The sequence below is a fragment of the Carettochelys insculpta genome, chromosome 12, assembly GCF_033958435.1.
Source record: "Carettochelys insculpta isolate YL-2023 chromosome 12, ASM3395843v1, whole genome shotgun sequence".
Classification (NCBI taxonomy): domain Eukaryota; kingdom Metazoa; phylum Chordata; order Testudines; family Carettochelyidae; genus Carettochelys; species Carettochelys insculpta.
Window position 1 is genome coordinate 38,188,178 of NC_134148.1, and position 12,618 is coordinate 38,200,795.

General features: G+C 42.0%; 1 protein-coding gene across 4 annotated transcripts in view; it reads right to left on the reverse strand.

The window, feature by feature from the left end:
- Positions 1-713: 713 nt before the first annotated feature.
- The window catches only part of LINS1 (lines homolog 1), a 30,708-nt gene continuing 18,803 nt past the window's right edge, over positions 714-12,618 (reverse strand). For 3 of the 4 annotated variants that reach the window (XM_075007085.1, XM_075007084.1, XM_075007083.1), the window contains exons 6-7: positions 11,928-12,108; positions 5,743-8,612 (exon numbers count right to left, since the gene is read on the reverse strand). In XM_075007085.1, coding sequence (XP_074863186.1) covers positions 7,709-8,612; positions 11,928-12,108 — 1,085 coding nt within the window. In that variant the 3' untranslated portion in view covers positions 5,743-7,708. Of the gene's footprint in view, positions 901-5,742; positions 8,613-11,927; positions 12,109-12,618 lie in introns of those variants that run through there. The other variant, XM_075007087.1, reaches the window with a different exon arrangement.

Genomic DNA, 12,618 nt, shown 5'->3' on the forward strand with positions numbered 1-12,618 from the left:
TGGATCCCCAGCTGCAGCAGCAGCAGCCAGAAGCCCTGGGCTAAGGGCTGCTGCACACGATGACCATAGAGCCCCACAGGGGCTGGAGAGAGAGCGTCTCTCAACCCCTCAGCTGATGGCCGCCATGGCGGACCCCGCTATTTCGATGGTGCGGGACGCAGATCGTCTACACATGCCTGTTAGCCGATGGCCAAGGATGTTTGGTGAGGTGCCAGCTATGCCCGTTTTATACCATCCGTGACTTTAACCGCTAGGACGCACTGTCCCTTCGCGGCGGGCAGCCCGGGCTAGGCTGACGGATGCCCCAAGGTCCTAAACACCCGTGACTTTAACTGCTAGAGCTCAGAGCCCCTTCGCAGTGGGCAGTCAACACTGACTGACAGGTGCCCCAATGGCAGCACTAAGAGCCTTTCCACACCCGTGACTTTAACTGCTAGAGCTCAGAGCCCCTTCGCAGTGGGCAGTCAGGATTGACTGACAGGCGCCCCAAGAGTTTGCCCCGTGGAGGCGGCACAACTCAACGCTAGGCTCTTAGTACTCTCACCTAATGGCCAGGCTTTATAGCCAAAACGGCTGAGGTTCTTTAATTGTGTTGGCTGCTTTACAGTAAACCAGAGAAACAAGTCAGGCTTATGCACAAACGGTTACCCAAAATTTATTAAACTAGATTTTAATCATGTGGTTACAAAATTGCTAGTGCCTACTTATTTAAATGTATAGATGTTACACGCACAAACAAGTTACAAAACTGAAGCCACTATCCCAAAGAAAGAAAACAAAGTATAGAGCTCTATTTCAAAATATGTGTACACTAAAGATAGGAGATCAGGTGTGGGTGCTTCTTACCCTCCTTGTATCTCTCGATTCCAGCGGTGCCAAGCCAGGATCGGTCACTCAATTCTGCGGAAAGACGAATAAGGGACAAGGCTTAGGGACCCTTTTAGCTGCAGAAGCCTTGGGAGGCTGTCACTTATCTGACCAGCAGATAGATAGTGAAAAGCATTCAAAAATCATGGTGCTGTAGGTCCCATACTTATACCTCTGTACTCCTTTATTCTCTTTCTCCTTTCTTATGCCAAATTGGGGCTGGTCTGTCTGGGCGATGCCAGCTCTCGCAAGAGTAGTTTACACTTGCAAGGGAGAGAAACAATAAGTTTCGACTACTGGACATTCCTTTTATTAGGGTAAATATTTTCCCACCTAGGATGTTGGTGTGTGTGCATCACGTTATTTAGTAGGGGCTAAGAGCCATGTCTCTCGCAGCTTCTCTGTCTGCTGTGAGCCTAATCGTTGTATATGTTCCCAGAGGCACATTGTAGCAGCACACCTGTGCTTCTCACAGCTTCAAAGGCTGTGCTGGCATTTATGTTAAGTGCCCTGTTGTTTTGGCTCCCTTGTGTTCCCAGCAATGCTGGTCTGAGAGGGGGCTGTCTGTCTGGCTACAATGCCTTACTTCGACGTTCAACGTCGAAGTAGGGCGCTATTCCCATCCCCTCATGGGGTTAGCGACTTCGACGTCTCGCCACCTAACGTCGATTTCAACTTCGAAATAGCGCCCAACACGTGTAGCCGTGACGGGCGCTATTTCGAAGTTGGCGCCGCTACTTCGAAGTAGCGTGCACGTGTAGACACAGCCATTGAGAGCTCTGGGTGTGGTGTTTTCCCAAGCTTATGCTAATCGACCTTTCTGCCTCTTATTACATGTTCTTTTGTACAGTCAGACTCTGTGCTTGCGAGTGGGGAAGCATTGCCTCTCCGAAGTGCCTGGGGTGGGTGAATTTCCCAGGCTACTGGGTGGGGGCTTGAGTCAGTTCTGTGTGAGATGGATGAAAAGAAACCCCTAGATGTTGAACCCAGCCCTGGCTACTGCCAACTCCTTCCAGCAGAAAGGTTACACATGGGAGCAACTCATTAGCATCTTTTGAACTCCCTCATTAACATGCCCCTTGCAAAAGGAGGGGCCTCATGTAGACACACCCTTGATGATTACCTGTTCTGTTCATTCCCCCTGGGGCACCTGGCATTGGCCAGTCAGAAGACAGGATACTGGGCTTGATGGACCTACGGTCTGACGCAGCATGGCTGTTCTTACGTTCTAATCCTCTTGGCTGCTGTACATATTGGGCTATGTCTACACTTAGTAAAAACTTCAAAATGGCCATGCTAATGGCCAAAATGAAGAATACTAATGAGGTGCTGAAATGCACATCCAGTGCCTCATTAGCATGCCAGTAGTCGCGGCACTTCAAAGGTCCCACGGTTCGCTCCTGTGCAGCTCATGTACACCAGGGTCCTTTTTGAAAGGACCCCACCAACATCGAAATCCCCTTATTCCTATGAGCTCAATGTTTGTTTTGAGAGCAATGCAGTGTGGGATGATGAGATGACACTCCCCCAACCCCTTGTGGGGAATTTTTTTCCTTAATGCAGCAGCATAAAAGCCCAGAATGCAATGGGGCTCAGGGAACTGAGGAACAGGTTCCCACGATGCACTGCTGCAACTCTCGGTCTTTGGGGATTAGTGGGGGCACACTAAGTTGACATTGAGGGCAGGTGTGGACAGTCAACTTCGACTTTATAAAATCCAGTGTTACATAAGAGCAGCCACACTGGGTCAGACCATAGGCTCATCAAGCCCAGTATCTTGCCTTCCAACAGTGGCCAATGCCAGGTACCCCAGAGGGAATGAAAAGAACAGGTAATCATCAACTGATTGATTCCCTGTCGCCCATTTCCAGGCTCTTGCAAACACAGGCTAGGGACACAGTCCATGCCCATCCTGGTTAATCACCACTGATGGATCTATCCCTTATGAATTTATCTAGTTCTTTTTTAAACTCTACTATAGTCCTGGTCTTCACAACATTCTCCGACAAGAAGTTCCACAGGTTCCAATAGGTTATTTCCTATTGCTTGTTTTAAACCTGCTGCCTATTAATTTCATTTGGTGACCCCTAGTTCTTGTGCTGTGAGGAGTAAATAACAATTCCCTATTTATTTTCTCCACACCAATCATGATTTTATATATCTCTATCATATCCCAGCTTGTCTTTTTTCCGAGCTAAAAAGTCCCAGACTTATTAATCTCTCCTCATATGGCAGATGTTCCATACTTTTAATAATTTTTGTTGCCCTTTTCTGAACCTTTACCAATTCCAATATATCATTTTTGAGATGGGGCAACCACATCTGTACACAGTATTTCAGATGTGGACGCACCATGGATTTATATAAAGGTAATAGGACATTTTCTGTCTTATTATCTATTCCTTTTCTTAGTGATTCCCAACATTTTGTTAGCTTTTTTGACAGCCACTGCACCCTGAGTGGATGTCTTCAGAGAACTATACACAATGACTCCAAGATCTCCTTCTTGAGTGCTAACAGCTAAGTCAGACCCCATCATTTATATGTATAGTTGGTGTTGGAACACCCAACAGTTGGGATTATATTTTCCAAAGTACATTACTTAGCCATGTGGGGTGGTTGGGTGGAGGATACACACCTGACTGAATGGTGCCTGTGGGGCGTGGAGGATGCCCCTGCACAAATGTGAGCCACAGAAAAGAAGTTTCTCGACCTCTCATACAAACATGACCTCCACCGTCTAACTCCCATGTGGTGTGGTGGGGCAGGGGCTGGCCCACAGCATAGCACCTGCAGTTGGGCGGGGGGGGGGGGGGGACTAGCCATGTGGTGAGGTGGTGGCTGGATCTCCAACTGCATGGTGCTCATGCGGGGGGGGTGGAATCGGGACTTCCACCTATAAATGTAAAGCACTGAAAAAAAAATCTCTCTGCCTCTCCTACTATATCGTCTGCAGGAAAGAAGCCTTCACCCTGTGCAGGACATGACACCTTGCTGTCTCATGTACCACTGTCTGGTCCTCACAGCCAAGCTGCCACGTATTGTGTTGGGGCAGCCTGCAAGACAAAATGAGTCCCTAGTGTTCCTGATGGCTCCATGCTAGAACTCTGTAAAGTAGCTGCATGCGATCATCACCCTGATCAGAATTCTGGGCTTCCACTTTCCTACTTCATGCTCCTGGAGCCTCACCAGGCAGTGGCAGACTTTTTCCCAAGCTCATTAAATCAGTTTTAACCCTGGTTAATCTCCACTCCTTTAGCTCGACATTGCAAATTCGATTTTTCAAGTACCTTCGTTGGAAAGTCAGCAGTAGAGAAGTTGGCATTACAACCACTTAGAATTGACTTATTGAGCACTGGGGTGTAGATGGAGAGTTCTTAAAAATTGACCACAGAGCCTTAAATTCAACTTTATCTCCTAGTGTAGGTCAAGCCTAAGTGTGAAACCCAGAGAGAGGGAAGGAAAATGAGTGAGTTCCTGTCAGGCTGAGAGCTGGCCACCAGCAGGATGGCAGCATAGTGCTTTCAGAGTGCCTTCTATTTGGAGGGATATCAAACCTCCACACCTGGGAAAATCAGTCTTCTCTAATATCCTCAAGCTCCCCTGATAATGTTCTCACAGCTTTCCTGAAGGGCCTGGCCCACGATAGGAAAACCAATGCAAGCAAATCACACTGTCTCTTAAGCTTATTTATGTCTCTCTAGGTACGTACGTGCGCGCGCACACACAAAAAAAACTAACCACATATCTAGTTACCGCCATCTCCCACTCCTAGTAAGCAGCTTTATAGCATTCTGTACACTGGGTAGATCAGCCCCGTTTAGTTCCAGATAGTAACCATGCCTAGGAAAGGGGTGCACAATTTCAGTGTATAATCATTTTTGTCATATGATGATCTAAGTGATGATTCCAACAGGTATCTGAGGACAGTGAAGTCAGTGTCCCAGCCCTCCAGTATTCGGATTCACCCCAGTACAGCTGAGGCAGTTAGGAGTTTGTGAAAGAAATAATTTTAGGTTAACTTATGCAGGGAGTGCAAGAGGGAAATGAGCAGCTACATTAATCATCATTAGACCCTTGAGTAATGGTGTAGCAACTGCACGATAAAATAAATCCTGACAAAACAAAACCCCTAATCATACGTACTAATTACAAACTTACATGAAATAAACCCACAGGGGCGTGAGGGGGTAGAATAGACAATTAAATGGAACTGTCCTACAGGCCCAGCGTAGTCTTGTTCTCTTCAATGGGAGTCAAATGGTATTCACAACTGCTGTCGGAAAGGAAATAAGCCCGGTATTGTGAGGTTTTAACTATGAGAGCAGGCTGTTCTCAATGGCATTTGAGGACACATATATTACTACCAAAGACTGTTGTTTTCATTAAGTTATACATAAATTTTGGAGCTGAGTAGTCTACCGCCTGTCCTGAATAAGTCCACAAAAGGGATTCTCTGCAGTGGCACTAAGTCCTTTTGTATCAGGAGACCAACGGACTCCCAGTAAGCTACCATGGAGACTTGGCCACATCTGCTTCCTTTGTCTGTCTAAAATGTTCAATGATAGACTAATATAGCGATATATAGGGCCAGGTTATGAAATGTTTATACAAACATCAATAATTATAGCCATGTTGGAACGGTCTCTGTGGATTAATTGCGCCTTCTTTTTTGTCATGGGCAACTAATGTGGCACCATATCAACTTTAGTGAGCACATGCTGGGAAAGTAGTTTCAGATTCTTTCAGATGACAGCCAATACAATCAAGTGGATGGGCTCTGTTCCTTTCTGAAACAGAAAAGGCTTGATTGTCTTAACTCGTTTTTATATTTCACAAAAAACAGCTCAAACAGAAGCAGGTCACTGGGAACAGCCGCCTTATAAAAGGATATGCATGGAGGAGGAATTACACAAAAATACCAAACACTAAGCACAGAGGGGCATAGTAAAAGTCAATAAAGATTAGTGCATCGAAAAGACCACAAACAAAGTAGTTCACCTTCTACAACATGCTCAAAATCCAAAGGCAATATAAATAAAAAGGGGAAAAAAAAAAGATTCATTTCATGTACTGAAGATTAAAAAGACTCACTTTATGAAACAAGATAGGAAGAAGGGTTCTTTCAAAAATGGGGTTTATTTTCAAAAGAACCCCCCTACATGGCTGTTTTTTCTTTCGAAAAAGTCTCTGCCAAAAACACGATCACATGAGATTATGAAAATGAAGCAAAATTTGTAAATCAGAGCTTCATTTGCATTTTCAGTCTCCCTCATTTGCATTCCCCCTTTCGAAAGGGGAATGTAGTGTAGATATAGCTTCAGAGTTCTTGGTGAATCTTGCTAAATCCTCAATACCAGATCCTATCTGAAGTCAGAGTGGAAAAAGCTATACTTCTGCTTTGGAAGAAGTATACATATCATTTGCATTCCTGTAACATTACTGGACTCACAAATAAAAGACAAACACTATGTCAGACTTTTCACTCACAAGCTTACCAAAAATCTGTTCTATTGTAGAAGTATCTTAGAACAACCATCACTTGAGTAATGAGCCCAGATAAAAATGATATCAAAATGAAGTTAAGATTGAGATTATGTATCTATAATGAACTATTTTATCCTTTAGAGTTGTTACAAACAAAACAAACATCACAAACTCAGGAAATTCTGAGTTAAGATTAACGTTCAGAGAAGGCCATACAATAATCAGATAATTACAATTAATGCATAATAGCAGATGTGACATCAGATTAAATTAAAATGTTTTTTAAACACATTAGATATTTGTGGTCATTTTTCCCCTTTGTGGTGCTATTCTCTGTAAGTGATATTGCAAGTGCAATGGTATATTGGGAAGGATCTGGATGCAAGAAAATGGTACAAGGAAAAAATCAGGAGAGTCTCAGGTACTACTACTGAACACCCTTGGGTGTTCTACAGGAAGTAGTCTGGTACAGTCCTTGCAATATTATACAACTGATTAGTTCTTGATTATGTAAATAAATATATACAAATTATTTTTGGAGAGAAATTCTCAGACTCCAGGCATACCCAAACCTGCTCAAATCAGTCAATTTTTTTAATTAGAAGAACTTTTAGATTTAAAAGCAGAATCTATGAATTTCAAGGTAGATAAAACTGTGGCCATTACATTCAGGAAGGTATCCCCTATAAACCATGAATGTGAAACACTTCCCACTATTACACTCATTTTTCATTGATTTCTAACTGAGATTCAACTTCAGGCAATGACAAAGTACAGAAAATTACAGCCTCAAAAGGTGAATTCTTGTCTGGAAAGTTTAAAACTGACACCCAGTGCCTAGAAGCCTCAGTCAAGGACAAAAAACACATGGTGCTGTACAACTGCAGAACAGATGAACCTTCCCCAAAAGAGCTTATATACCTGAGCTTCTAAGTACCTGAGCCTGAAATTGTCATTGCACTAGCAATGTACTAAAAATCTAGTTGGGTCTTACAATGTTAGAATGACAGTAGGAAGAATTACCTCTTACACATCCAGTGAAAGTATTTTATTATGTCTTTATGTGAATAATCAATTGTTTAATTTGCTAATAAACTAGTAACTCACCCTTACTCTGTCATATGTACCATGAATAAGTATGGGACCATTAGAAAACAGGTTGAGTACTTAACACTGCTGCAGATTTGTCTTTTCACAGTGTCATTCGGCAGCCAGTTTAGCCTGCTTGCTCTGAACACACTGATCGGTCCAAAAAGAATGCATCTCTGAGTATGTACACGCTTCTTGTAGACAAATACTATCACATACTTGTGTGAAACCATTCCAAAACTGTCAACAATAGCACTTCATTGCCTTAGAGTAAATTCATACTTTTACTGATTGTCTCAATGTGACTCAACAGTCTCAACAATGCAGCTGGGTTGTATGGGAAAAGGTTTCTTCTCTGTAACCTAGAAATTGCTTTCTGCAGTTCTTTCAAACATTTAATTGATTTGAGAAGCATTCTTTCTACAGGCACAAGGTTATTTAGGGACAGATTACACACCATGAGTGATGAGGAATTAGACCTTTGTAGGTTCAGGGGCAACACTTCAGGTTCAAGTGCATGGGATTTGTCATCCACATCCATACAAACAGCTTCCCTTATCTTTATGCTGCTTTGATTGTTTAAAGGCATCTCCTCCATGTTTGCCAAACACTCCTTTCCCACTGATTCCAACTCAGAATCTTCTGAACTGTCATAATTAACAAGGCTTTGAAGGCAATCCAATACTGGTGTGTTATCGGTCCATATCAATGAGTTAGACTTGTTGCATTTTACAGCTTGGTCAACACCTTGCTTTTCAATGGGTACAGAAGACTTCTGGGAAGAAGCCAAAGATATCGATGTGTCTTGCTCTGGATCACAACAAGCATTTTTCAAACTCAATTCTGTCAGACAGGGCTTTTCTTCTTGGTGGGATGAGGTGACAAAAGAAACACACACACCTCCTGTAGATGCAATATCAAAGCAGCTAGAGATGTTGACAAAATTATGCCAGTCCTCTCTAAGGAGTTTTAAATATCTTACGAAGTATTCAAGGAAGCAGGTTTCTGATGAAATCAAAAAATCAAGAAGAACTGTAGAATCAAATGCAATGCTTTTTAGGAAAAATAAAAAGATACAGTGAGGGTTAAAGCCACTCTCATGAGTCAGGCTGATCCAGGTTTCTTCTTCTTTTGCAAGGCACAAGTTATCAGCTGCATCATGCTGCAACCTGAAAAATTAGTCACAGAATAAATGGAATGCAACGGAACACAGCTATTTATTGCTGAATAACTTTTCTGTAAACATTCTTGCTTAAAATTACTGAAAATATTAACTACAGAGGTAGCGGCAATATAGGAGAGCTCAGCAGGATACACATCAGATCCTACTATAGTTTAATATTAAGGATGAGACTTTCCAACCTATAAACTGAATTCAGCTGAGATCAGCAGTAGCATTTGACCTGGATTCTGGTACTATGAAAACAAAAGGAAACTGTTCGCACGGCCTTCTCAGTGAGGGCCTTCCAGCTTGGGAATCTGCTTCCCTTTTTGGTCTCAAGTATCTTTAATCTGATGATATCCAGAACATTAATATGCCTGAAACACTGGTGGTAAGTTATATTGAAAGCTGTACTACTCCATTTAATACATTTTTATAAGTTATGTGAAAAGCGCCTTGAGTATGTGAATAGATATCCTTTACATGCTTTTGTAAGCATACGAAATTCATAAAGGTTTCTTCATTTACCAAATACGACACATATTGGAAAAGTTATTTAGGTTTCTAAATAGATTTATTGCATTAAAGTTAGACACTTTAAGGCCAGCACTGTCACACATGGGTGCCTTAACTTCCAAGAGATATTACAAGCAATAGTGCCATCAAAGAGGTTTGAAATTACGAAATGATTCATCCAGCTATTTTTCCCCACCTCTCCCTCTCTGGACAGAAAGCTGAACGAAAATGAAACAAAAAAACTGTTTGCATGATAAATTCATAAAGTACAAGCATTCAAAGTCGCACTCCCCACACTTTATGAAAACTGCCTTATGAATATGAATAAGCATAACTCAAAGATGTTTTATAAGAACATTACATGGCGTCATCTTAAAAATTGTAATCTGAAGAAGTGGGTCTTTCCAATGAAAGCTCATCACCTAATAAATAATATTGTTAGCCTTTAAAGTGCTACAGGACTGCCTTTTTTGTTTTCCACTGAATCTGTATATCTTCTTTGCGTGCATGTATCTTTCTAATATGTGAAGTTATAAATAGTAAGTGGGAACCTGTTTTATTAGTCCAGGTATTCTATTTAAAACTTTTGAAACTTAATGGCTAGGGCGATCAAGTCAATAACCTGTGAATGGTTTTATTTCTCCTGTAAGCCCAAAGACATGTGACCAGGCCACTTGATACTGGAACCCATTCTGGATCTCGTACTTTTCCACTCAAGGTGACAACAATTTGAACTGAACACAAACTTCCCATCTTGGATAGAAGAGATTAAACAGGGAAACCAAACCATACAGGGACTGATTAGACTCAAGAAGACCCTCCACACAGAACCTAAAATGCCTGCTGGAAACATCTAAAACTGAACCCGGCAGGGGAAGGACTGGGCACAAGCTAGGCAGCTACCTAGCTTGTGAAAGAGATAAGTAGAACAACTGTCAGGATAAGCATTTGCATGTAACTTTTCTTAGTTAGCTGGCAGGCTTTGTTTATTTTGGCTTACTAACTGACTTTGAAAGTAAAGACATATCAAATCACCTAACTCCTACATTTTACATGTAATAAGAACACTTATGCTTATTATCAAGCCCAATGTAAGTAATTCTTACCTGTGGGGAAATACCCACTGTGCATATCTCATTCATTGATAAAAAGGGTGAACTTAGATAAGTTTTTTTCTGTGTAAATCTTTTGTACAAAAGGGTACGACAGATGTCTTTGGGATTTTGGTTTTCTTTGGGGGCTGCATTGCTGTGTGTTGTCCATGTCTTTATAGCTGGGCCCCGCCAGAGCTGAAGTGGTTTAGTGTCTATGTTGCTCTGCTGAGGGGCTGTTACCCCAATCTGTGCCTTAGCTGGGGGGAGACTAGAACTTCTGGCTCAGCAGAATTGGGTGGTGGGGAGTCCCAGAGAACAGGTAGGCAGGCTTGGTGACTTGACCAGCACATGAGGTGGCAACACCAAGAGAACCCTGAGATCCAACCCATCACTATCAGTATTGCCACGTTTCTGCAAGTTATGGGGATCCTGCCTTAGAAGCCATTGCTATAAGATGTGTTAACAGTTCAGTTTAACAACCCTCCAATCCATCTTCCACTCTTTCTTAAAGTTTAATCATAACATGAAATCCTTGTCCAGAATGGAGCTTGGGGTAGGGGACTGGAATGCAGAATAGGCTGTGGGGTCTGAGAGGGATTTTGGGTAAAGGAGGGATGTGTGACCAGTGACTGGGTATGGGGGTACAGGAGAGAATTCTGGCCTGGGCAAGGGGTATAGGAAGGAATGCAAGGTCTTGTAGGGAGTTGGGGTGCAGTGCCCAAGGCAGGCTCTGGCTGGGAGATGCTTCCTTAAGCAGCTCCTGGCCAGCAGCAATCTCCTGCAGGCTTCCCCACCTGTTAGCAGCCCCAGCCCACTAACTCTTCCATGTAGCTCCCTGCACTGGGGTGGAAGAGGGCTTTGCATGCTGCCCCCATCCCCTGTAAAATCTCTCAGCTCTCACTGGAATCCACCTGGGAGCACAGACAGCTACAGGGAAAAGCTAGCTACTTTGAGCTGCTCCTTGCCATGAGGGTGGGCCACGGGCCAGATCTTGCCCATGGGCCCTATCTTGGCTGCCACTGAATTAGAGGGCAGGATTGACCTTTTAAGAGAAAAAAAATACAATAAATACCAGGTATAATCTGATTTAAAAAAAAAAGAAAACCCTATGAACACCAATATAAAGTGCTCAGTGATTTTCAACTTCTGTTGAAGTCAAAGGGCATCATATCAGATCCCATAAAATAATTCAATAAATCCACTAAAAATTGTTAAATGTATATTCCTGTTATTTCTTAAATAATGTTCATACAAAATACCGCTATTACGAACTGTATGATCTCACTAAGACTGTGTCTACAATTGCATTCCTCTTTCAAAAGAGGCATGCAAATGAAGGAAATCAAAAATATAAATGAGGTGCAGATTTACATATCTGGTGACTAATTTGCATATTCTTTCAAAAGAGGAAAACCAGGGTAAATGTGGCTCTTTTGAAAGTAAACCCCAGCTTTGAAAGAATCCTTCTTCCCATTAAAAAAAACAGGGGGGAAGGGTTCTCTCAAAGATGGGGTTTACTTTCAAAAGAGCTGCGCCTACACTGCTTTCCTTCTCGCGAAAGCTCTTTTGAAAGAATAAGCAAATGAGGCACCAGATCTGTAAATCTGTGCCTCATTTGCATGCCTCTTTTGAAAGAGGAATGCAAGTGTAGACACAGCCTAAAAGCTTAGTTTATCTTCACAGGTCTAATAAAGAAATTAATATATACCAACCTATCAAACTTTAAATAAATAGTTAACAATGATTTTGCAGCTTCCAGCATGTCGTCATCTTGTTCTATAAAGACCATGGAAAGCCATTCACAATGATGTGCATTTGGACGAAAATATGGTGAAGACTTCAGATGTTGCTTCAAGAATATCAACAACCGAGACATGAAACTCAGCAAGTCTGCTAAAAAACAAAGCATAACTATGAAATTTTGCTTTCATTTTTTCATATTAAAAGCCAAACATACACTTTCTTAAATTAACAATGGATAATATGGAACCCAGCTGACCAAGCGCCCATCCTTTAGCTCACCTGGATTAGCACTGTACTGACAAATTCCTTTCAGAATGCCATCCGTTAAGGAATCAAAAATCAAAGCAACTGGAAGTGGTTTGCAAAGAGCAATCAGCAGAATCACTTCACCCAAATGCAACAAATACATTTTGCACAAACATTGTGTACATATAAATTCTTACAATATTAACTTTTATAAGTCTAATTACAAAAACTCAGATTTCACTGTTCACGTGTAGGACTACTTTAAGAGTTAACACAGATGCAATTTAAAAGACATACAAGTATATTATTTGAAGAATGGGATTCTATGGCTCATCACTCCCTTCCACAGGAATGCATATAAAAGGTGTGCCAGGGGAACCTTTATGGTGCGAGTTAGGATAAGGGTCTCTCCCT